This window comes from Narcine bancroftii, chromosome 11, assembly GCF_036971445.1.
Source record: "Narcine bancroftii isolate sNarBan1 chromosome 11, sNarBan1.hap1, whole genome shotgun sequence".
Classification (NCBI taxonomy): Eukaryota; Metazoa; Chordata; class Chondrichthyes; order Torpediniformes; family Narcinidae; genus Narcine; species Narcine bancroftii.
The window spans coordinates 68,554,497-68,581,519 of record NC_091479.1 but is presented as its reverse complement, the minus strand read 5'-3'; the positions used below and the strand labels follow the sequence as shown (position 1 = coordinate 68,581,519).

General features: G+C 44.6%; 1 protein-coding gene across 2 annotated transcripts in view; it reads left to right on the top strand.

The window, feature by feature from the left end:
* LOC138745850 (ATP-dependent DNA helicase DDX11-like) overlaps positions 1-27,023 on the top strand; it is a 190,721-nt gene that overhangs the window by 140,437 nt on the left and 23,261 nt on the right. For both annotated transcript variants that reach the window (XM_069903256.1, XM_069903257.1), the window contains exon 4: positions 21,195-21,267. In XM_069903256.1, coding sequence (XP_069759357.1) covers positions 21,195-21,267 — 73 coding nt within the window. The remainder of the gene's footprint in view (positions 1-21,194; positions 21,268-27,023) is intronic.

Below are 27,023 nucleotides of genomic sequence, written 5' to 3'. Positions count from 1 at the left end.
GCATTCCCAGCAGTCGTGACAAAATGTCCTAGGGTGTGGAGGTAAACTATGGGCCTCTGTCAGAGGTGACGTGTGTGAATAGGCCAAACCAAGATACCCAGGCAGAAATAAAAGCTCTAGCTCATGAATCGGTCGATGAGTCCATCATAGAAATCATGCTCCGTCACCTGGTGAATCTCTCCATGACCATTAACAAGTACTTAGACCCTTGTGAGACTGGAAGTGGGCTGACAATGTGTACATGCACATGGCGAATCTGCGCTGTGGTGGCTGGAATAGTTGAAGTGGCGCCTTCACATGTCTTTGCACTTTTGCAGATTGGCAGTCCATGCACGTCTTTGTCCAGTACATGACCTGCTTTTTGAGTCCATGTCATACAAACTTGTCAGATATCAAGCGAGCTGTCACTCAAATGAAGGGGTGGGACAGTCTGTGAAAGGCATAGAAAATCCAACGTTGCAGCAGGGATGACAGGGCGAAGCTGACCTGTGGAAATGTTGCACAGGAGGCAACATGTAGCCCAAAGGCAACATCATCGAGTTGCAGGCTCATGACAGTAGTTCTATAAACTGGGAATTCGTCATCCTGGAACTGAACTTGGGTGAGCGCCATGTAATCTACGCTTGAAGAGAGGGCATATACTGCTTGAATGAAGGAGTGGAACAAGGCATCAGCCACCACATTACTCTTACTGGAGATATGTTTAATCCTGGTTGAAAATTTGGATACGTAAGATAGGTTGCATTACTGATGGGCTGACCAGGGGTCTGATGCCTTCACGAAGGTGAACATTAGTGGTTTGTGGTCAGTAAAAACCGTGAAGTCCCTGCCTTCCAAAAAATAATGGAAGTGTCTGACCGCTAGGTACAGGGCCAGCAGTTCTCTATTGAATGTGCTGTATTTTGTTTCTGGAGGATGGATATGCCTACTAAAAAACACTAGAGGCTTCCATTGTCTATTGGTGTACTGTTGCAAGACACCTCCTACTGCCGCGTCAGACACGCCTATCATCAAGGTGTTTGGTGCATCTCATTTGTGGATGGACCAGCAATGTGGCCTTTGCTAGGATGTCTTTGGTTTGCTAGAATCCTACCGTCATCTCCTTTGTCTACTTGAGTTATTTGGCACCGCTGGACATGAGGTCAAAGAGGGGTTTCATAATATGAGCTGCAGAGGGTGGAAAGCAACAATAGAAATTGACCATCCCCACAAATTCCTGGAGTTCTTTGATGGTATCGAACCTCGCGAATTTGAGGATGGCTTCCACCTTGCTAGGCAATGGAATGACACCCAGGCTGCTGATCTGGTCTCCCAAGAACTCGATAGAGAACTGGCCGAATTTGCACTTGGCAGGGTTCACAGATAGCCCAAACTCCTGTAGGTGGAGGCAGAGTAAAAGTAGATATTGCAGGTGGCCTTTGTGGGAGTGGCTGGCAATGACTATCAATATTTGAAAATGAAGTCCATGCCACGCCCCACTGTGTCCATTAGTTGCTGGAATGCTTGCAGCATTTTTGAGTACAAAAGGCATTCGCAAAAATTCGAACGGCATTCTTGGGCACACCCTCCAGGTTTACAGGTATTTGGTGGTACCCACGCTTCAGGTAAATTTTAGAAAATATCCTGGCCCCATTTATATTAGCTGTAAAGTCCTGCATATGAGGCACAGGAAAGCGGTCTGCAGTGGTAGTGTCTTTGAGACACCTGGAATCCCTGCAAGGTCTCCAGCTTTGAGCATTATATATAGTAGGGAAGCCCATGGCGATCAGACCTGCATAAGATTCCAAGTTCCTCCATTTTGTGGAACTCTTGTTGTCGGCAGGCGTCATGTGTAGAGGAGGTCCTTGGGTGAGGATGTGGTGTGTGACACCATGTTTGGGTGCAGCAGTGGAGAACTAGGGAGTGGCAATATCTGGAAACTCTGCAAGAAGTTGGGTGAATTGGTTGTTCGAGTACTCCATGGCATCTAGGTGCGGGGCGGGTAGTTCCAAGGCAGAAAGTCTGGAATGTTAAGGTGTTTACCAACTGGTGCCCTTTTAAGTCCACCATCAGTGAGTGGGTTCTGAGGAAGTTGGCACCCAGCAATGGCCGGGACACAGCAGCAAGAATGAACTTCCATGTGAACTTATTGTCGCCGAATTTCAGGGTATAGTCCATGTGCTGTTTGTACGAATTGAACTGTCATTCATCACAGTGAGTGCCGGACCCGTGTTCCTGGTATGGGTGTCAAAGCCTGAAGAAGGACACTAACCTCTGCACCCGTGTCGACTAGAAATTTGCCCTGGGAGAGTTCGTCCCAGACATAGAGTCCTCATAGGTACAGAGAGATGCCAAAAAACCTATCACTTCTTGGTGTGAGAGGCACAGTAAGGATTGTTCAGATCAGACTTTACCAAAGTCTGTGGTTGCTCAACATAGGCTGCACCCTAAATTGTTGAAGATCAACATGAAACACAGGTGTTCCACACCAGAGGAAGAGCCACTATCTCAGGATCTTCTGACTGAAGCAGATGTAGAGATACAAGAAGATGTACCATGAAACCTGTGGAATGTGAGCACCACACCTTGATAGCTTCCTGAGATTGTGGAAGGCATCAATAAGTAAAATCTCTTTTGTTATTTGAATCTTGCAACTCTAAGTTATTTAAGAAGCTTCCCAAGTAACCCAGAGACATAACATGATGGCAGTGGGATAAGAGAACAAGAATAAAGCCATACAATTGTCTGTAAGTCACTGAAATATGAAGGGGAAGAAGAGAAAAAACATTACTGAAAAGAAATGGCTGGAGCAACAGTTCACCCAGTGATGGACGGGGTGGCTGAAGACATTGTTGAATTGATAAAAAAAGTTTCACCAGAAGTTCAATTTAGCATTCAAAAGCTATTTTAAAAATCAAACAGCAGAGGAGAAGATGAGTTAAATACTTCTCTGGTCAGGGGAGCAAGGCCTTGACATTTAACAGCTGGGAGCTTACAGAGGTGGAGAAAAATGATCCAGAGCAGATATTTGCAAAGTTTGCTTCTCACCTTGAATCCAGGTCTAATCATAAATTAAACGCTTCTGGCGGCGCATTCACTCAGGGCCAACCGGCCCCGCTTGTAACGTCATGTGGCGGGGCAGCCCTGGAAAGTTGGCGCCGTTGGGGGTTTCTTCCTCACTCTAACTTCCTGCGTGGTGCACGCCCTGGGCCGTGATTATGACATCATCATGCACGTGGTGACTGAACCAACGCTGCCCTTAAAGGGGCACGTGCCAAATTCAAATAAAAACAGTCGTTAACGACCCTCGTCGTGGTGGCTGTGCTTCTTACACTACTCACCCACTACATTGGTGACCCCGACGAGCCCAGATGTTTTTCTGGACTCTGAACCATGGATTTGGCAGAAATTAATGCCGTATCGATCAAGCTTCCTTCCTTCTGGACCCACCACCCAAGGACGTGGTTCAGGCAAGCAGAAGCACAGTTCCAGCTTTGAAACATCTCTGCAGATGCCACGATGTTTTACCACGTCGTGAGTGCGCTGGACCAAGACACGGCAGTGAGCGTGGACGACCTCATCCACCACCCCCCTGCTGTGGCCAAGTACACTGCCCTCAAAGACCTGCTACTGGGAACATATGGGCTCACCCTCCAGCAATGGGCTTCCAGGCTCCTGCACCTGGACGGGCTTGGAGACTGCAGTCCCTTGGCGCTGATGGATGAAATATTGGCCCTGACGGAAGACCACAAGCCCGATTTTCTCTTCCACCAAATTTTCCTCGAGCATCCAGCTGCTCCTCACCGATGAGGATTTCTTGGACCCACGCAAAGGTGCAGCCTGGGCGGATGCCCTTTGGTGAATGAAGAGGGAGAACGAGGCAGCCCTCAACCAGGTGGCACAACCAGGAATCAGTGCCCCCAAGATCAAGCTGGAGGAGAGCCAGTTGACCTGATGTTTCCATCATCAGCACTGGGGAGCACAAGCCTGTAAGTGCCAACAACCTTGCGGCTTTCAGGGAAACTACCAGGCCAGCCGCCGTTGATGACTGTGACGGCTGGCTACAGGAACAGCCTCCTTCATGTTACGGACAAATCCACTGGCCGCCACTTCCTGGTGGACACAGGGGCCGAGTTGAGCGTCCTACCCCCCACAGCCTTAGAGACTCGCACCCAATCTCGCTCTCCAACCCTGTGGGTGGTCAATGGCTCCATCATCAAGAACTACGGCAGCCACGGGGCATAGATCCAGATCGGCAAGGAAAAATTCCACTGGAGGTTCGTGCTAGCCTTGATGGGCACCATGCTGTTGGGGGCCCACTTCCTGAGGGCTCACGGTCTACTAGTCGACATGAAGGGCAAGAGGCTGGTCAATGCTCGCATGTTCAACTCCGCATGATTGGACATGGCAGATGCCTGCAAGCCAGAAATCGCCACCATAGTCGCTGCCAGGGATGAGTTCTCTGACATCCTCCACGAGTTCCACACCATCTTAGAGCCACGCTTCAATGACGCCCTGCCCCAGCACGGGGTCTTTCACCACATCGCCACACAAGGCTGCATGCTAGGCCTAGACGGCTGCCACCTGAAAAGCTCCAGCAGGCGAAGGAGTTTTCCAGACTACAGGAGCTTGGAATCATCCAACGCTCGGACAGTGCCTGGGCATTGCCGCTCCACATGGTCCTGAAATCGTCTGGGGGAATGGAGGCCCTGCGAGGACTACCGTCAGTTGAACGATGCAACCACTCCTGACAGGTACCCGGTTCCCCACATACAGGACTTCTCCTCTAACCTCCACGGCGCATGGGTTTTCTCCAAAGTGGACCTCGTGTGGGGATCCCATCAGATCCCAGTGCACTCAGACAACGTGCGTAAGACCACCATTATCACCCCCTTCAGCCTCTTTAAGTTCCTCGACATGCCGTTTGGCTTAAAGAATGGAGCCCAAACGTTCCAGCACCGTGGGAAAGGATTTGGACTTTGTGTTCATCTACCTGGACAATATACTGATTGCCAGTCACAACCGCGAGGAGCACAAAGCCCACCTCCGCACCCTGTTTGCCCGGCTGGCAGATTTTGGCCTTACGGTCAACGCGGCCAAATGCCAGTTTGGCAAGGAGTCCCTCCAGTTACTAAGGCATACCATATCGGCGGCTGGGGCTTCCCCGGCACCGGAGAAGGTGGTGGCCGACCAACATTTCCCCAAACCCTCCATCCTTAAAGGCCTGCAGGAGTTCGTGGGGATGGTGAACTTTTACCATCCTTTCATCCCTGCGGCCACCCGTACCATGCAGTCATTGTTCATGCTGATGGCCACCAAAGAATAAACCTTATCCTGGCCGGAAGAGGCGGACAAGGCATTCGCGGCGATGAAGGAGGCCCTTGCTAGCGCGATGTGCTGGTGCACCCATGGCTGGAGGCGCACATGGCAATCTCCATGGACACCTCAGCTACAGCAGTTGGTGGGGGGAGTCCTGGAACAATGGCTTGATGGACAATGGCTCCCGCTGGCCTTTTTCAGCCAGCAGCTGCGACCGCTAGAGCTCAAATACAGTGCCTTCAACTGGGAGCTCTTGGTGTTGTACTTGACCATCCACCATTTTTGTTACTTCCTGGAGGGCAGGCCTTTCACAGTTGAGTAAGATTGATTGGGTGGTGTTTATGGGGGAGTTGACTGTGGATAGACAATGGAAAGCATTCACAGATCTAATGGAGAAATTGCAAAAATCGTTTATACCGGTTTGGCATAAAAATAAACCAAAAAAGGTGACTCAACCGTGGATAACAAGGGAAATTAGAGACAGCATTAGGTCCAAAGAGAGAGCATATCAATTGGCCAAAAAAAGTACCGCAACCGAAGACTGGGAGCAGTTCAAGATGCAGCAAAGGAGGACAAAGGGATTAATCAAGAGAGCAAAAATAAATTACGAAAGTAAGCTTGCGGCAAATATAAAAACCGACAGCAAAAGCTTTTATAAATATGTCAAGAGGAAAAGATTGGTGAAATCCAGAGTAGGTCCTTTGCAGTCGGAATCAGGGGAATATATAATGGGGAATAAGGAAATGGCAGACCAATTAAATTCTTACTTTAGTTCCGTTTTTACAAGAGAGAATACAAATAACCTCCCAAGGATGTTGGGAAACATAGAGACTAATGCAAGGGAGGAACTGAAAGAAATCAGTATCTCTAAGGACATGGTCTTGGGGAAATTGATGGGATTGAAGGCAGATAAATCCCAAGGGCCTGATAATCTACATCCTAGGGTACTCAAGGAAGTGGCCATTCAGATAGCAGATGCTTTAAGAATTATTTTCCAGAACTCGATAGACTCAGGATCAGTACCAATGGATTGGAGGGTAGCTAATGTTACCCCACTATTTAAAAAGGGGGGGTAGAGAAAAAGCGGGGAATTATTGGCCGGTGAGCCTTACATCAGTAGTGGGCAAAATGATGGAATACATTATTAAGGATGTAATAGCGGAGCATATGACTAGCAGAGAAGGGATCGGACGGAGTCAACATGGATTTACCAAAGGTAAATCGTGCTTGACAAATCTATTGGAATTCTTTGAGATGGTGACAGGTAAAATAGATGGGGGAGAGTCAGTGGATGTGGTGTACCTGGACTTCCAAAAGGCCTTCGATAAGGTCCCGCATAAACGACTGGCTTTCAAAATCAAGGCTCATGGGATTGGGGGCAAAGTATTGATGTGGATTGAGAACTGGCTGGCAGGTAGAAGACAGAGAGTTGGGATAAATGGCTCGTTTTCTGAGTGGCAGGCGGTGACCAGTGGGGTACCACAGGGATCTGTACTGGGACCCCAGCTGTTCACAATTTACATTAATGATCTGGATGAGGGGATTGGATGTAATATCTCCAAATTTGCAGATGACACTAAGCTAGGAGGGGTTGTGTGCACGGAAGAGGGGGTCAGGAAGTTCCAGTGTGATTTGGATAAATTGAGGGACTGGGCAGATACATGGCAAATCAACTACAATGTGGATAAATGTGAGGTTATCCACTTTGGTAATACAAACCGGAGGGCAGATTACTATTTGAATGGCAATAGATTAAGAGATGGGGAAGTGCAGAGAGACCTAGGGGTACTTGTACATCAGTCTCTGAAGGCGAGATGCAGGTACAGCAGGCGGTTAAAAAGGCAAATGGTATGTTGGCCTTCATATCAAGAGGGTTTGAGTATAGGAACAAGGAACAAGGAACAAGGAACAAGGAACTACAGCTGTACAGGGCCTCGGTGAGACCACACCTGGAGTATTGTGTGCAGTTTTGGTCACCTTATTTAAGGAAGGATGTTCTTGCAATGGAGGGAGTTCAGAGGCAATTCACCAGGCTGATACCTGGAATGGCAGGAATGACTTATGAGGAAAGATTGCGCAAATTGGGATTGTACTTCCTGGAGTTTAGAAGATTGAGAGGGGATCTCATAGAGACGTATAAAATTCTGGCAGGACTGGACAGAATGGATGCAGATGGGATGTTTCCAAGGATGGGAAAATCCAGAACCCGGGGCCATGGTTTGAGGATAATAGGCAAACCATTTAGGACTGAGATGAGGAGGAATTTCTTTACCCAGAGGGTGGTGAATCTGTGGAATTCATTGCCACAGAGGGCAGTAGAGGCAGGTTCATTAAATATATTTAAGAGGGAATTAGATCTATTTCTTCAGTATAAGGGTATTAAAGGTTACGGAGAGAAGGCGGGGACGGGGTACTGAACTTTAAGATCAGCCATGATCTCATTGAATGGCGGAGCAGGCTCGACGGGTCGAATGACCTACTCCTGCTCCTATCTTCTATATTTCTATATTTCATGGACCACAAGCCCCTCACCCAGGCACTGGCGATGGTCAAGGACCCATGGACCACCAGACAACAGCGCCACCTCTCATACGTCGGACCCCTTTTTGTTCACTACCGACAGGCTAGGCAAGGACAATGTGATGGCGGACGCACTCTCGCACCCAGCCATCAACACGCTCGCCCCCCCCCCCCCCCCCCCGAGTTGGACTACGCACAACTAGCCCAGGCCCAGCGAACAGATACAGAGATGCAAGCCCTGAGGACCACCATCTCAGGCCTCGAACTCAAGGACGTCCAAGTACCCGACAGCCTGGACACGCTGCTCTGCGACATTTCAACAGGTACGCCGCATTCAATAGTCTCACTGCACTGAAGAGCGAGAATCTTCAGTCTGGTACATGACCTTGGTTACCCCGTGGTAAAGATGACCGTGTGGATGGTCGCAGAATGGTTCATGAGGCACGGGCTTAAGAAAGAGGTGGTGGAGCTGTCCAGGAACTGTACCAGGTGCCAGACCTCCAAGGTCCACCAGTACACGCAAGCTCCCATCCAAGACTTCGACTCGGCAGCTTGCAGGTTTCAGCACATCCACGTAGATGTCGTTGGCCCCTTGCCGGTGTCCAGGGAGGTGCGTTACCTACTCACGGTGGTGGACCGAGCCACGAGATGGCTCGAGGCTATCCCCATCAAGGAAGCCTCTGCGCAGATGTGCGCCAGGACCCTGATCAGCCAGTGGAACGCCCAGTTTGGGGCCCCAGCGCACATCATCAGTGACAGGGGTGCCCAGTTCACATCTGCTCTGTGGACCCAAATGGTGAAACTCCTGGGGTCAAACTCCACCACATCACGGCCTACAATCTGCAGTCCAACGGTTTGGTGGAGAGGTTCCACCGGCACCTTAAGTCCTCGCTCATGGCCAGACTCACTGGCCCAGACTGGGCAGATGAACTACCCTGAGTCCTCCTTGGGATCAAGGCGGCACCCAACCTGTAAGTCTCAGCAGCAGAAATGGTATACAGTGCACCACTCTCCCTGCCTGGCGAGTTCTTCAGCTCGGAACCCGACACTGCACCCGGGGATGTGAACTTGCTGGTGGACTTTCACAAGAGACTGGCCTCCCTGGCCCCCCCACCCCCAATGCGCCATGGCACTCAGCTGGCCCACCTCCTTAAGGAAGTTGACTTTGCCCAATTCATGGTCGTTTGGAGAGGATCACAGGCGGAATTGCTACAGCGCCTGTACGAACTTGAAGGCGGCTCATCTGGACATGTCGCAGCAGGTGCAGATGGCCAGGCCCAAGCGATGGGGCCGCCTGCCCAAGCAGCGAGATGCGTAGCTGCTTCTGTGGGGGGGGGGGGGGGGTGGTGTTATGTATGGTGGCGCACTCGCTCAGGGTGAACCAGACCCTCTTATAACACCATGTGGCGGGGCAGCCCTGGGAAGATGGCACCGTCAGGGTTTTTTCCTCACTCAAACCTCCTGTGTGGCACGCACGTGCTGACTGAACCAACGCTGCCCTTAAAGGGGTACAAGCCAAATTCAAATAAAAACAGTCGTTAACGACTCTCAGCGTGGTGGCTGTGCTTCTTGCATTGCTCACCCGCCACACGCTATGAATTTCAAAGCTTAATGAAAGAGACTGATGAAACTGTTGATAACTTCTTCACTAGACTAAAAATTGTTGCTGCAAAATGCAGATTTCAGGATATAGAGGAAAGATTAGTTGATCAAGTAATATGGGGGAATGCCCATCCTGAAGTGCAAAAGTCTCTTCTGGGGAAGGATAGCTGGAAGCTGGCTTTCAAGGCCATGAGGATGCAAATGAAGTCCCTATCTGTGCAGACCAATCCACAGCAAAGAGAAGGAAGGGTTGATGCTACAAAGAATACAATCAGAAAAGTACAAACCCCCATGATCTGCAGGAAGTGCGGCAGACAACACCCCTTTGATGACGGAAACAAATGCCCCACATACAGTTCTGAATGTAGAGCCTGTGGTAAAGCAAACCACTGCGCGAAGATATGCAAGTCTGGTATGAAGAAAATAGTAATACCAGTGAAGAAAAAAGACAAGAAGAAGATTCACCACAGAAAGGGAAACAACAATGACATAGAATCCATACACCTTCATGAGATTTCGAGTGAGATGAAAGAAGGAAGCGAATTGCACACAAGGATCCAAATACAGAGGACAATCCAGTACAAGTTTACGATATTTAACCTAAAGGTGAAGCTGGATAGTGGATCACAAAGCAATGTCCTTCCACTCAGACTCTACCGTCAGATGTTCCATGAGAACAAAATAAAAAGGTATCAAAAAGATGGTGCATTGGAAACAGCAAATGTCAAGCAGCAAGGGAGAGTTAAGATCAATGACTGCCATAAGGGAAAGAACATCCTTGTATTACTTGTTGAGTAAGCATTTGCAACACATCATCCTTACTGGTTTCTTCTCTGATCTGGTTTAATTTATTACTGGTCACACTGATGAGATGATGTATCTTCATCCCCATGTCCTCCATTTCATAGTTTTCATTCAGGGAAAGTCGTGACAAGGTATCAGCAAGCACGATCTCTTTGTCTGGTATGTATTTTAAGTCAAAGTCAGAGCACTGTAGTGATAGATGTAATCTCTGCAATCTAGCTGGTGCCTTGTTTAGGTTCTTTCTCTGGATGTGTTCCAGTGGGCGATGATCACTTTCCACTATAAACTTTCTTCATTACAGAAACTTGTGAAACTTTTTGCATCCATATACGACCGCCAACAGCTCTCTCTCTCATATTGACATAAATGGTCTCTGCTATTGTTAGTGCGAGGCAAAAACTATTGGTTTTCCTTCTTGTACTAGTGCTGCACCAAGGCCTCTGTGAGATACATCTACTTGCAGAGCAGGTGTTTTTTCTCTCTCATAGTATCACAACTCAATTTCTCTGCATATTATTTCTTTGAGGTGGTCAAAACTTCTCTGATGTGATGGTGACCACTGAAATTCCACATCCTCTTTCAGCAACTCTCTAACGTTTGCTGTGTACCCTGACATATGTGGTATGAATTGGACCAACCAAGGAAACTTCAGAGTTCCTTTTTGTCCTTGGGGTGGTCCATCTCAGCAATGGCTTTAATCTTCTCTGGATTGGTTCTACCCCATCAGGAGTGTGCACCATTCTGAAGAATTGGCATTCCTTCTCTTTTATAAAGCATTTGTCTGCATTAAGTTTAATTCCAACTCCTCTTGTTCTCTCCATGGCCTCAAGTAGATAAAGATCATGAGCTTTTCCATCTCTGCCAAAAGCCTGGATGTCATCCATGATGCCAACAGCACCTTTACACCCTGTGTAGGTCTCATCAATCTTCTGTTAGAACACATCCTGACTCAGCTTTAGGCCGAAAGGTTATCGCAGGAACTTGTAACGATCAAATGGCGTATTGAACATTGTTAGTAATGTTGATCCCTCATCTAGTTTCACATTTCAGTATCCATTCTTAGCATCTAGCTTGCTGAAGATTTTGGATCCTGTTAGTTACGCTGTGATGTCTTCAAGTGTTGGTGTTTTGTAGTGACCCCTTTTTATTGCCTGATTTAAGTCTTTAGGGTCCAGACATATTCTCAAGTGGCATTTGATTATTCTTTGACTATGATAGAATTTATCCAGTCAGTCAGCTCACTTTCTTTGCCTATGACTTGCATCCTTTCCGTGTCCTTTACTTCTTGCTTCTTCCTAAGTTCTAGTGGTACTTTCCTTGGAGCATGGACGATGGGTTTACAGTTTGGATTATGGCGATGTGACATTCAAAGTCTCCAAAGCATCCAACTGAATCATCAAAGCATTCCAGGCAGATGCTGATGAGCTCAGCCTTGTTTGTGACTGGAGGTCAGATCTCCAATGGAGCAGTTCCCTGAGATGATGGAATGCATCAGTAAGTAAAGTCTCTTTTGTTATTTGAATCTTACATCTCTAAGCTATTTAAGAAGCCTCCCAAGTAACACAGAGACATAACACTCAGTTTAAGTTTCAATTGCTTTTGAAAATCATTAACAATAGGAATATATCTGTATGCTGATGGAGATTGAAAACTTGGCTGAATGGTGCACTAACAACTACCTTGCACTCAATGTTACTAAAACTAAGGAGCTGATTGTTGCCTTCAGATAAGGAAAGCAAGAGGTATACAATCCAGTGATCATTGGGGGGTCACATTTAGGTTCTTCGGGGTCACTATCATACAGGATCTTTCCTGGACCCAGCACAAGAAATGGCATCGTAAAGAAACCATTTCAGCACCTCTACTTCCTCAGGAGTTTGCGCAAGTTTGGTATGACACTAGAAACCCTGGCAAATATCTACAGGGGTGTGGTTAAAAGTGTGCTGATTGGCTGCATGGGGACACCAATCCCATGAGTGTAAAACCCTCTAAAAGGTAGTGGACACAGTCAGGACAACACAGGCAAAACCCTCCCCACTATTTAGTACATTTAAAGGGAACACTGCCATCAGAGGGCAGCAGCAATCATCAAAGACCCACACTACCCAGCATACATTCTGTTCTCGCTGCTGCCATCAGGAAAGGGGTATCAGTGCCACAAGACCCGTGCCACCAAGTTCAGGAACAGCTGCTACCCCTCCACCATCGGGCTACTGTGACAGAGTCTTTAGAGGTGTTTGGGAGACAAACACTTTAAAATAGAGAATTTTTGCAGGAGTTTTTGCAAGACAGCTCAGACTCATGATGGATTGTTATTTGCAGAAGGCAACAAATGTAACATCAGGCAGTAGCAGCTTGAGAGAGAGAGAGAGAGAGAGAGAGAGAGAGATCGTTTCCAGAGGGACAAGCTAGCAAGCTTTGCAGGACGGCCTGGTCAAAGGAGAGCATTGGCTGTCCGGTGTTTCCCTTGGAATAGGAGAAACAGGTTGTCACCTGAAAGAAAGAGGTTATCATCTGGAGAACCCTGAGGAGGGAAGTTTCATCAGCAAGATACAGGAGTGGCTGATTAAAAAGGAATCAGTTGTGGATGTCCGGGAACAAGAAAAACTCTCTCTGAAAACCAACAAGAACCCTTCTGAGTGGTAACCATTTACCTGTTAAGCACCAAAGCCTGATGAACTTTATTAATGCTAACTTCTGTGCACAGTACAAGAATTGTCTGCAACCAGTGAGATTGGACTGTGAACCAAAGAACTTTGCTGAACTTATGCACACATTACACACTTGTGTGCTTAGAATTAGAAGGGGGTTAAGTGAGTCAATAGAGATAAGTTAAAGTTTGAATCTATTTTCATGTTCAAAGATAATTAAAAGCAACTTTTGTTTAAGTGACCCTTTGTCATGGTGCATATCTGTTGCTGCTGGGTTTTGGGGTCCTCTGGACTCGTAACATTCCTCAACAACAAACTCAATCAGAATCTCATTTAAAGACTCTTACTTGTGCGCTTTATCGATTTTCTTTTGTTTTCCCTGTATTGCACATTTTGTTTACATTCATTATCTGTTTACAGTTCTTTTATCTGTTTACATATTTAAGATGTGTCTAGTTTATTAATTAGTGGTAATTCAACCATGCCATCTGGAAAAAGGAATTTCAGGGTTGTACGTACTTTAACAAGAAATCTGAAATATCGGGAAAGGGATGATTAAATGGTACAGCCAAGTGAGAACATGAGGTGAAGGACAGAATACATAGAGGATGAGGAAGAGATTGAACATAGAACATAAAACAGTACAGCACAGGATAAGGCCCTTCAGCCCACATGTGTGTGCCAACATGACGGCCGACTTAAACCAAAAGTCAGTTGCTTGTACATGATCCATATCCCTCTATCCCTGAACATTCATGTATCTTTCTAGAAGCCGCTTAAATGCTACTGTTTGTATCTGCCTTCACCACTACCCCTGGCAGCCTGATCCATGCACCACTCTCTATGTACAAAAAACTTGCCTCACACTTGCCTCAAACTTTCTCCCTTCACCTTAAACATATAGAATGCTACAGCACAGAAAACAGGCCATTCAGCCTTTCAAGTCTGCACTGACCATTGTTTCACTAGTCCCATTAACCTGCTTCCATTCCATAACCCATCCATATATCTAAAGTCCTAACGTGATTAATCTTTCCCTGTAACTCAACTCCTGAAGACCTAGTAAATCTTCTCTGCACTCTTTCAATCTTACTGATATCCTTCCTGTAGTTAGATAACCAGAACTGCACACAATATTCCAAATTTGGCCTCACCAATGTCTTAAACAACTTCTAGTGTGTGATATTTTATTCCATGGAAAACAGTTCTGACTGGCTACCCTATAAATGCCTCTCATAATTTTATAAACATTTATCAGGACTTCCCTCAGCCTTCAACGCTCCTGAGAAAACGGCCCAAGTTTGTCCAACATCTCTATAGCTCATACCCTGTAATCCTGAGAACATTCTGGTAGATCTCCTCTGTACCCTTTCCAAAGCCTCCACATCCTTCCTGGACTGGGTGACCAGAATTGCACATCTTAGTGCAATTGGATAGTAAGGAGAGTGGAACAATCTGGAGACCAGGGTGACAGAGAAAAGGAAAGCACATTGTGGAATTGCAAAGACAGGGGACTAGAAAGGCAATGTGATTTTGCAAATTGAAGAATTATGCAAAGCAAGTTTTGAAAGAAGCAGCCACACTTTAATTTTATTTACGCTGCAAGGTCAGCAGTATCTTGGACTCTGTTACCTTGCTAGTCCACTATCTAACAGACTTTAATGATTAGTCTGAAAATTAAACATTAACTTTTTGCAATGATTTGAATGTTTAATCACCAGAGAGTTAGAATCAGCTTCAACTTAGACATAAAGGTTCAAAGGTTCTTTTCATTGTCACATAACAGTACTTTAAAAATGTAATATACGTGATATACTTCAACTTTTGTCTGCCATGAGGCACACGAAGAGTTGCTATAGTCACATTGCCCGGCATCCCTGATAATTGGAGAAAGAGAAAGTGTCCCTTTTGAGACACTGAATCTATGGATTTGCCTCTAGCATTCTTGCAGCTCTACAGTCTCCCAGACTTCATGTCAAACCATCAGCATTCTGAGCTCCAGATCCAAACTTCCAATGCAATCAGGAAGGCTTCAGTGCTCAAGGCCCTTTGGGAGCTCCAACCATCCTCTCGAATCTCAGTTCTGATACCTGGTGCCCAGATGTCAGTCTCCAGCTGCCCGTAGCCTGTGTAAGTCCTTCAACCACAAGTCGCCAATAGCCTGCAGCCTCTGTGTGTCTTTCAGCCACTGAACCCCTCGTTGGTCTGCTGCCACAATACCCTGAAAAAAAAATCTTAAATGGGCGAATGGGAGATGAAATTGAGGAATTGAACACTCTCGAAAGGTACACTGTGTGGTGGTATACCACCGGCCTACTGCAGGGGGCAACCTCTGTACCTGCAGGAGTGTAAGGGGACAGGACAACACCTGGCCGGCTGTCAATCAGTCAGCCTGAATGGATCAAGCCCCACCCGGTCGGGTGTCAATCACCCTCCGGGATATAAGCCTGCACCGGCCTCCCAAGGCCTCATACAGAGTTGCTGCACCCACAGCCAGCCTGGCTCTGTGGAAGTCTTTATGGATTAAAGCCTGTTGTACAGTCTTTACCTTGTGTGTGTCTGATTCTGCGTAACAGCACACCAAAATTTAATCCACAAGACTGCCATAGAGTCAGGCTGGCTGTGCTGCAGCAATGGCTCTCAGGTCAAAAGGGTGTGCCGTTGAGTACTGGAAGGACGCCCTGCCTGAGGCGCTCCATGCCATTTGGTCACTGCTGTGCACAGCTACCAGCGAGACCCCTCACGAACGTCTGTTCTCATTCCCCAGGAGGTCGGCGACTGGAATGTCACTCCCAGCATAGCTCACGTCCCCGGGACCAGTGCTTCTGCATAAGCATGTACGGACACACAAGGCCGAAGCCTTGGTAGAGCAGGTTTTCCTTCTTCATGCAAACCATAACCTCGCTTACGTTAGGTTCGACAGTGGCAGGGAGGACACCGTCTCAACCAGGGACCGGGCACCAGCAGGAGCACCCACCACACCACGCCACCCTAAAAACCAGGACGACGCTGACTGGGCATACATCCCCAGTCAGCTATGGGGCATGCAGGGCCTTCTTAACCACCAGGGACCCGCTTCACCCTTAGGAGATGAACCCAGCCCCACACCCATCCAATACGACCCGCATACGTCGACACCGGTGCACCACACCCCTGCTGCCAGTCCCCCCCCCACTTCTCTTCTGACCAGTGACCAGGACCCAGTCCTACGACAGTCACAGAGACCCTGGCGGCTGCCGAATCGTCTCAACCTGTAAATGTGGTATGTACATAGTGGGTGCAATTCCTTGTTACTGCACCCCCCCGGGACAATTTTTAAGAAGGGGATGAATGTGGTAGTACACCATCAGCCTACTGCAGGGGGCAACATCTGTATCTGCAGGAGTGTAAGGGGACAGGACAACACCTGGCCGGCTGTCAATCACCCTCTGGGATATAAGCCTGCGGCGGCCTCACACAGAGTTGCTGCAGCCACAGCCAGCCTGGCACTGTGGAAGTCTTTGTGGATTAAAGCCTGTTGTACAGTCTTTACCTTGTGTGTGTCTGATTCTGTCTAACAGCGTACCACACACTGCTAATAATAATGAGGAAAGGTGGATCATTTTTCACCTCACTTACTGTCTACCATATATATTTCATAAAATTCAATGCAAATCAGTTGAAAATGTCATCAAACAGATCCAAGAGTTAGCTATTCTGATATGGAGATTTCCTAAACCAATGCCTATATCCTCTACCATAGGATCATGGCATGTCTGCACTCCTGTTCTCGTCCCCTATTTCTGTTCTTATTTTCCTCTCTAACTTTCCCCCTTCCCTGTGATTTCTCTCTCTATTTGTCTCTCCACCTTGCCCACCTTCTTGGCTCATCACTCATTCCTTTAACCCTTCATATACGTAATATCACCTTGTCCTACTTCAGTATTGATAAATGCATCCAATTTGAAACATTGACTTGCTGTTTCTTCCTGTGGATGAGGCCTGACCTGTTGAGCCCCTCCAACAATTCTCTCTTGCTAATTGATCAAATGCCATTGGCATTCTTCAGTTGAAAACAAGCAAGCCCTTGAAATACATGGGATTTCAATTAGAATGTAAAAACACACCAAAGTGCTAAAGGGTCTTTTCAGCATCCATAAAAAGCAAAGATACATTGCTGATATTTCAGCCCTGAGCCCTTCTTCAGGAACAAGTGCAATGAGCCAGAAGTAGGAAATCTCAGAATTCAGACAATTCTGGCTGGGGAGAAATTGTTAATTGGATATAATAATGGAAGAGGTAAGAATTTATCATGTTCGTGTGAAAGGAGACAGGGAAAAGGGAAAGAGACAGAGCTAGGTGAAGCTGATGGAGGAAGAAGTGAAGAAGGTGGGGGGTTTAAGTTGATACTAATGCTAACCGGCTGGAGGGTGCACTATTGGAAGATGAAGTGTTATTCCTCCAATTTGCGCGTGGTCTCAGTTTGGCAGTGCCTGAGACTGTGGACAGACATGTCAGCAAGGGAATCGGATGGGGAATTGAAATGGGTGGGCACTGGGAGATCCATGCTATTGCGGCGGACAGAACCAAGGTGCGCAACAAAGCAATTTCTTAGTTGGTGTCCAGTCTCTTGGATGTAGAGGAGACCACAATGGGAGCACTGGATTATTTTAAACAGGGTAAACTTCCAAATTCATTTAATGAGGCTTGCATATCTTTAATTGCGAAGAAAGGTAAGACACAACTGAATGTTCCTCATATAGACCGATCTCCTTACTGAATGTTGATGCCAATAGGATGGAAAACATTTTACCGTCAGTTATTTCTGAAGATCAGAAAGGGTTTATTACTAACTGATATTCCCATTTTAATATATGTTGCTTAATGAATATTATGCATTTACCCTCTGGGTATGGAAAATATACCTATGAACTATTCATTATGTATTCATTAATCCATTACTATGCAACAATTTACTATGTACTTCAACTACACTGTTTATGGGAAATATTAATGTAATTCTTTTTCTTTGGCTTGGCTTCACGGACGAAGATTAATGGAAGGGTAATGTCCACGTATACAGAGCCGTTGTCATACCTACACTTCTGTTCGACTCCGAATCATGGGTCCTCTACCGGCATCACCTACGGCTCCTAGAACGCTTCCACCACCGTTGTCTCCGCTCCATCCTCAACATTCATTGGAGCGACTTAATCACCAACATCGAAGTACTCAAGATGGCAGAGGCTGACAGCATCGAATCCACACTGCTGAAGATCCAACTGCGCTGGGTAGGTCACGTCTCCAGAATGGAGGACCATCGCCTTCCAAAGATCGTGTTATATGGCGAGCTCTCCACTGGCCACTGAGACAGAGGTGCACCAAAGAAGAAGTACAAGGACTGCCTAAAGAAATCTCTTGGTGCCTGCCACATTGACCACCGCCAGTGGGCTGATATCGCCTTAAACCGTGCATCTTGGCGGCTCACAGTTCGGCAGGCAGCAACCTCTTTTGAAGAAGACCGCAGAGCCCACCTCACTGACGAAAGGCAAAGGAGGAAAAACCCAACACCCAACCCCAACCAACCAATTTTCCCTTGCAACCGCTGCAACCGTGTCTGCCTGTCCCGCATCAGACTTGTCAGCCACAAACGAGCCTGCAGCTGACGTGGATTAATGTAATTAAGTAACAGCCAAAGAATGTAGAAAATTTGCTGATTGTAGTATGTGTGGAATTTGCTGACTCCAAAGCCTGCTAACTTTAAAATACAAAGAGGGAAAATATTATCATACCCAAGGTTACACAAAACTGCTATCTTTAAAGCATAGGTCCAGAGAGAAAACATCAAGATCATACATGGGAGTGACAGGTGATCAGATAGGAGAACTTAGACAGGACAATGTCTTCCCAAGGATACAATACTTATTTCAATCGTTACCAATTCCCTTAACAGAGAAATTCTTTAATGAACTAAAGAGAATAATAAGGAAATACTTGTGGAAAATGGGAAACCGAGGATAGCATTAGATAAATTAACAGAGAGGTACAACCAAGATGGTTTGCAGTTACTGAACTTTAAAAATTATAGAGCAGCACAATTAAGGTATTTATCAGATTTTTACCAGACAAGGGAAAAACCAGACTGGACTAGGATAGAACTAGATAAAATAGGGGAGAAGGTACCGGAACATATACTTTATAAGTGGGATGAAAAGCTGGTACGATATAAAAGCTCACCAGTACTGCATCATTTACTCAATATATGGAAGAAGATTCACTTAGAAAGGAAAAAACAAATTACCAAAAACCAAAATTACTATTGATGCAAAATCCGCTAATCCCTTTTACAATAGATAACCTTTCCTTTAGAGAATGGGAGAGAAAAGGAATTAAAAGAATAGAATATTGTTTTTTGGGAAATAATTTATTAACATTTGAACAATTGAAGTACAAATATGGAATAACTCATAGTACAATGTTTGAATATCATCAACTGAAAGCCGACTTAAAGGCTAAATTGGGAAACAGACTGAGATTACCAGAAGGAAGCAGCTTTGAATATGTGATTACAGGCACAATGATAAGAAAAAGATTTATAACGAACATGTACATCAAGCTGCAAGAGAAGGAAAATGATGAAATAAGCTTTAAACCCAAACAAAAATGGGAAAAGGATTTAAACATAAAGATAAAAAATGAAACATGGGAAAAGTTAGACAGGACAAGGTAGGGAGAAACCATAGTGGCAAGTGATTTATTCTGAAACAGGCCGGTTACATGAAGGTAAGTGTAGCACAAGAAGTGATAAGAGGACCATGACTGAGAAATGAACCCAAGATGAGTTAATTGGTACAAAACATCAATCAAAGTAAATGAAAATGTGTAACAGGCATTTCAGAGTCCAGGCTTTGATTTGTCTCAGCTTTTGTTTGAAAATAAAGGCTTAACCTTTTCTGAAGAATTCTCAGTGTTTTCTGACTCATTTCTGGGCATCAAAAAACCACAACCTGGGAAAATTCTTGAGTGTATTCTTTCATTGGAATGTAGAATAAGCGTTTGATCAGATAGAATGGAAGTGAAGAGCCAAAAAGTGCTAAATTAGACAAATTTTGGGGAAAATTCAGCTCCATTAATAACCATAATGGGAAGTCAAAATGATTATGAGAAAAAAACTAAAATGTAAGATTTTGTATATTGAGTGCCCAATAGTAGAATCTAAAGTTAGATATAGCCATTCCACCATCTTTCTTAGATCTTTGTAGGAAAACTTTATTAAGGTGAGGATGTTGTATGTAAGACAATATAGCCAAATCAAGTAAGTCAAAAAATAATTTAGGAACAAAAATTGGAACATATTGAAAAAGATATAAAAATTTAAGTAATATATTCATTTTAATAGAATTTATACGGCCTTCTAAAGTTATGGATAAAGGTGACCATTGGATCAGGGAATGTTTCACTTGTTTAAGCATAGCTCCTTCTGCTAAACCCAGCAGTCCACTTCGCTGAGGTTGTGAAGGAATGTCGAGCAGTGGTCATTGCTGGAGGCACAATGCAACCTTCCTTGAAGGATGCTTTGAGTTAGTTTTTTTTGGCAATTTCAGTTTCATCTCTTAGCCTGTACTTGTTTCTGTGAAAATTATGATACCAGTTCCCTCCTCTGCCATGTAGATGCATGTACTCTTGGCATTTTTATCAAGGAGGGTATATCATTCCATGTTCCTACTCACAATCAATATCCAGGAATTCTCTGTGTGATTCTGAATGCATGTTTGGTTATGTGAGTGCACATTGACTTCAAGTTGGTCATCATCAATTTTCACTCCTGGTAGAAAGACCTATGACACTAGGTAATATTTGAAGGTAAAGGAAGTGTGACATAATTATGGCAACGTGTGCTTTTGAGTATGCATCCCCACCACTATCCCTCAGAACAAAGTGTATTATTGGGATGGAGATGTCTTCTGGATAATTGTATGGTTCTGGGTTTGAGCTGGGCACCATACAAACTGTTCAACTCTGAGTCTGTCTTCGCATGGCTCATTCTTGCTTGTCTGAATATTGCCTATCTCTCCTGTATCTGCAGTGTTTCTTGTGGAGCTCTTGACCTCTAAGGCATCAAGCCATCGATGGCATGAATTCATAATTCAGAAAACTGAAGCCATCATTCTCCGCCCATGACACTGCTCTTGCATATTACTTCTGACTTCTATAAGCTTGAGATGAACCAAACCTTGTCTGTTCAAGCAGGGCTGAGCTTTAGAGTGTCTTATATTCTCTGTTCTTTAGTAGAAAACAGCGTTGATGTTTTGTTAATGGAATTTAATTCCTTGTTACAAGGTGGCGGACTTCAAAGATCAACTTCTGTTTACTTCGGGTGTCTCTGCAGACAGACTGGTGGAGTTTTCATGTGGTGAGTCCAGGCTGAGGTGTGTTGTGGCCTAACATTTGTGGCACTCTTGAGCACAAATGCAGAGAGAGATCCATCTTGTAACATGAATAGTCTCACCAGGTACCCATATTAACCTGTCAGGAGGAAAAAAATCCCCCTCCCCTGCCCCTTTCATGCTGGCAATATACTAATCAGGTTAACAGTTTCATTAACAGCTAAAGCTTGCTTTCTTTGTCGATGTATACCTGTGCCTCCCATTCCTAACCTTGATCTTGAACATGGTTTATCCTTTAATAATTGATCATTTACTAACACTAAAATTTGACCTAAAAGGACATGGAAATTACAATGGCAATGACTGATGTGCCTCATTCTCTGAGCACTGTGGTGGTAACTGACTCTAGAAATGATACTCTTCCGAATCATATCGTAGGGAAAGATTACGAGGTGGACAGAAAAAAGGGTTAATGGATATGGACAGCAAGTGTGAAGGAGAACATCCCCAGAAACTAGAGGGAATCTCTGGGAAATGATCAGTCAAGGTGATATAGGAGCATATGGGATGTAATTGAGACCCTGGAGGTCATCCATTAGAAGATCACACAAGTTCTGTGTGGGTAAAGGAAGGAGTGCACCACTTCACAAACTAATGATCTGCTTGCTCCATGGAGAAAAGCTTGCAGTTCCCCCTCCAGTCTCGTTAGCCAATTGCAGAACCTCAAAACTGGAGAAGAGGTCGCTCCTGAGGAAATGCTGAAGAGGATTTTGTCTTGTCTATTGCAATAGTTGTTGTCCTTCACCTTTTTAATATATCAATTCATAGTTATGCTTTCAAGATTAATTTAGCTAATTGAAGAGATTTGTTTGTGACTGCCACAAATTGGTGTGGGAAAAGTTTTTATTTTTAATTTGGGGATGCAGCATGGTAACAGGCCCTTCTGGCCCACGAGCTTGCACCATCCAAATACACTTGTGACCAATTAGCCCACTAACCCAGTGCTTCTTTGGAATGTGGGAGGAAACAGTAACACCCGGAAGAAATCCATTCAGAGTGGGGAGAATATACAAATTCCTTATAGATGTGCTGAATTTGAACCTGGGTCACTGGTGCTGTAATAACGTTGTGGTAATCACTACACTAACTGCTCCACCTGTGAAGTAGCCATGATGGGTTTGAGCAGAATAGGTTTATTAAACAATTTACTTCACACATCATTTAACAAAGATGACATTCAGTCTGTTCCCTGTGTTGCTTCTCAGACCTGCAACAACAGAAGACGCAATTCAAAAAGGTTAAATTTTAATTATATTTATTAATGGGTATTAACAATATCTTTTCTTTCTTTGGCTTGGCTTCGCGGACGAAGATTTATGGAGGGGGTAAAAGTCCACGTCAGCTGCAGGCTCGTTTGTGGCTGACAAGTCCGATGCGGGACATAATTAACCCCACTATAATTATCTGTAGCAAATATACAGATATCATATATTTATAAACAGTGTGTATGTGGAAAAACCCAGACCACTATAATCTGTGCCTGATATTACAAAAGAAAAAAGCCACCCAGGTCAGCCAGTCAAGTAATTCAGGCCAAAAAAAACAGCCCACAGAATTCAATCTCAAAGTTCAATGTCCGAGTTCAGTTCTTTAACTGATAACAAAGGATGTCCTATTGAATGTTGGAGAGAGAAATGATTGATGTTGCATTGCAGTACACATATGAATCCTCACTTATGAGACATGTGCACCTGCCCAGTGTCGTTCTGCCGCTCCAACTGCCACTCTCTGCTTCACAGCTAATTTCTCCATTTGTTCTCAAAAGTTCCAAGCCATTGACAAGTCAGCACTCAGCTGTTCAACAATTTGCACAGTGTTCTTAGCAGGAATCCATCCTTTGTAATGACAGTTCACAACCCAAAAGGTCAGTCCATAGTCCATAACACCTGAAAATTTGGTAGCTCATGCTCCAAGAGACTGCAATGCTAGTCTTTCTCCCCTCTAGTGTCTTGTTCTCTGTTTCTTTTCCTTTTTTCTTGCTCTCCTTCTCTCTCTCTCTCTCTCTCTCTCTCTCTCTCTCCTGCCCATAATTCATTTGATGTAATTGCTTTTGCTGTATTTGCATCTTTGTATTTGTTGATGATGGTCAGACTTTCACAGTTTGCAAGTTGTTCCTCTGCATTCTTTGCAGCTGGCATTTTTTGAAAAACCTTTGTTCAACCTTACACCATGTAATTAAAATGAACAAAACAGCAAATGCAGAAAATTTGAAATTAATGGGGAAATATTCAAAACACTTGTGCAGGTTAGAAGAAGCTAGATAATCATTTCAGATTGAAGACTCTGTTACAACTGGGAAAGAGAGAAAAACAAATTAGGAAGGCCTACTGCAACCTCCCGAGACCACATTTTGTCTTCATACAGATAGAGCCAAAAAAGAGAGGCTCTGGAGCTCAGGACACCTGAAGGTAATCGTAAGAAGCTGAAGAACGGTTACAGACTTCAAGTCAGCAGATTGGGTGGTGTTCAACAACTCAGTTGAGGATCTGAATGATTACACTAGGGTTGTCATAGACTTTATCAAAAGAGATGTGGACAAGTGTGTCTCCACCAAATCGTTACCCAACCAGAACCCCTGGATGAACAATAAAATCGACCTGCTCAGAGCAAGATCACAGGCATTTAAGTCTGGAGATTCACCTGCAGAAGGAGCAGGTATGTCCTTTGGAAAGCCATCTGGCCGGTTGAGTTTCGAGACGAAAATGAAAACCACAAAGGATACCCAACAGCTGTGGCAGGGCCTAAAAGATATGACCTGCTACAATCCCAAATCCTATGCAGTAGGAGACAGCAAACAATAAACTTAATGTCTTCTACACCCGACTTGACCATAAGAACAAGGAAGTGGCACCACTCCACACTCCCATGTTCCCTGATGATCCTCTCCTCTTTATATCAGAGGAAAGCATCCAGTCCGGTTGGAGTACACAGTATGGTGACTTAAAGTATTAACAATCTGTGCTGACCTACCTGCCAATGTATTCACAGATCTCTTCAACATTTCACTCCAACTTTTTCAAATGGGCATCAATCGTGTGATAAACTGCCTAAATGACAGTTAACTAGTGGCACTCACCAATAGTGATGAAGTTTTTTAAAAGGCTGATGTGAAGCATATGACCTCCTGTCTGAATGGTGACATGGATCTATTCCAGTGTGCCTAACATAGCAACAGGTCTTCATTGGATGGCATCTCACTGGCTCTATGCAAAGCCCTGAAACATGTAGAGAGCAAAGATGCAGACATCGGGAGGCTCTTTATCAACTCCAGTTTGGCATTTAACACCATCATCCCCTCAAAATTGATCAGCAAACTCCAAGACCTGGGACTGAACACTCCACTGTGTAATTGGATTCTGGAATTCCTCACCTCCGGACCACAATCAGTGGGGATTGGTAAGAACATCTGCACAATCTCCATCAGTATCGGAGCACCACAGGACTAAGTTCTTAGCCCCCTGCTCTACTTTCTATACACCTATGACTGTGACAAAAACAATACAATGTACGAATTTGCAGGTGATACCATGGTAGTGGGTTGTATAAAAAGGAGTGATGAGACAGGTTACAGGAGGGAAATTGAAAATTTGGCCAAATGGTGCACCAAAAATAACCTCGCACTCAGTACCTCCAAAATCTAAGAAGCTGATTGTTGACTTCAGGAAGGCGTATGATCCAGTGATCATTGGAAGATCAGAAGTGGAGAGATTGAACATATTTAAATTCTTGGGAGTCACTATCTTGGACCTCAACACACTAACAACATTGTGAAGAAGCACATCAGCACCTCCACTTCCTCAGGAGTTTTCTGATGTTTTTGCACAACATCGGAAAGCCTGGAAAATTTCTAGAGGTGGGGTGGAAAGTGCGCTGACTGGCTGCATCACAGTCTGGTATGGGGACACCAATACCCCTGAGCAGAAAGCCCTGCCAAAGGTAGTGGACACAGCCCAGGATATCATGGGTAAAACCCTAGCCGCCATTTAAAACATCTATGGGGGACGCTGCTGTTGGAGAGCAGTAGCAATCATCAAAGATCCGCACCATCCAGTGCACACTCTGTTGTTGCTGCTACCATCGGGAGAGAGGCGTCACAAGACTCACACCACCCATTTCAGGAACAGCTACTACCCCTTCACCATCAAAACTCCTCAACAACAAACTCAAGCAGGGATTTGTTTAAGGAGCCTTACTTTTCCATTTTATTGTTTTTTTTCTCTCTCCCTGAATTGCAGTCAGTTTGTTTACATTTCTTTATTTGTTTACATTTGAACATTGTGTGCAGTTTTTTGCACTGCCAATAATTGTAATTTTGTTCACCCGCTGAAAAAAGGATCTTTTGTATGTGTTATTATGTATGTACTCTGACAATAAATCTGAAATCTAATTTGATGTTGAGGTGATGGGAAGGAGGAGAAAGGATGCCTTATTTTTGAGTTCTAACAAGGGTCTTTGTTCTGAATCTTTGACTTTAGATTCTGTATTTTACTTTAGTACTCTTACAATAACAATATTAAATCACTTTAAAGTAAGCATATGCATTTAAATCATTTTCCCATTTGTTTAAGCACATCTTGTTGAAATATCCGGAGATACTGTAACACGCGCAGTGGCTCCCAATAAAACAGTGAGTGAAGTAAAGTGAGGTAACCTGCTGTTGCATTTAGTTGGAGGGTTGTACTTCATTGAAGATAAAGCTTAATTTGAACATTGTCCATAAAATATTTTGGTGAAGTTTATTGAATATTGCCCTGAAATTGTCAAACCATTGTGTACACATAGAGATGGAAATGAGAGGGTTTACTATTCATGTAATGTTTCCTTGACTCATGACATCCCACCTTTTAGATATTTTAGCACTTTTATGGACTATTACCACAATCTAAAGTTTTAGTGTTGTTATAAGCTTTGATGCTGTGCTATTTCCAGGTTGTCATTACTTGATACTGTTATGGGTTATATTAATATAGTTATGAATAAATATGTCTTTAAAAGAGATAGATCATGGTGGTTCAGTATAGGTCACTTCACAAACAGTAACACTTCACAAAACACATCTCATTTAAAATGCGAGAGCTTTGCTGAAGCCAGACATTCAGGCTCCGAGTGAGTTTGCAGAGACAATGGAACTGCTTTGGAAAGAATTTCAAAAACAGGTCCAAATGTATAATGTCCACACTCAGAGGTTGATAAGATATTTCAAAGATTGGGTTTGGAGCCCTGTAAGAAGTCATTTGGTTGTTACAAGCAGAGAGCAGAAAGAACAAACAGGATTCTTTTCAGAGAGAGACAAGTCGTTGAAGTTGAGGCTGCAGAATGGCAAACTGGCAGGCTTGTTGAAAGACCCCATTTTGAAGATGGGTTATGAGCCTGTTCATAACCCTTGTGGTCCTTATAAGAGGAAATGGCTGGCTAGGGTGTTTCTTCTGAAAAAAGGGAAACAAGAGGAATTCTTTGATGACCTGGAAGAGGTTATCATTTGGAAAACCCATGATGGGGCAAGTTTCTTCGGCAAGACACTGAAGTGACTGATTGGAGGAAATCAGTTTGTGTGTGTTCAATGAGTAACAGTTTTCTCTCTGAAACCAACAAGAACCTTCCTGAGTGGTAATCATTTAACTTTAAACACCAGAGCCTGGTGAAGTTTTCTAAATGTTAAATTCTGTGCACAGTACCAGAATTGTCTGAAACCGGTGAACTTGGAGAAATGAATGATTGGACT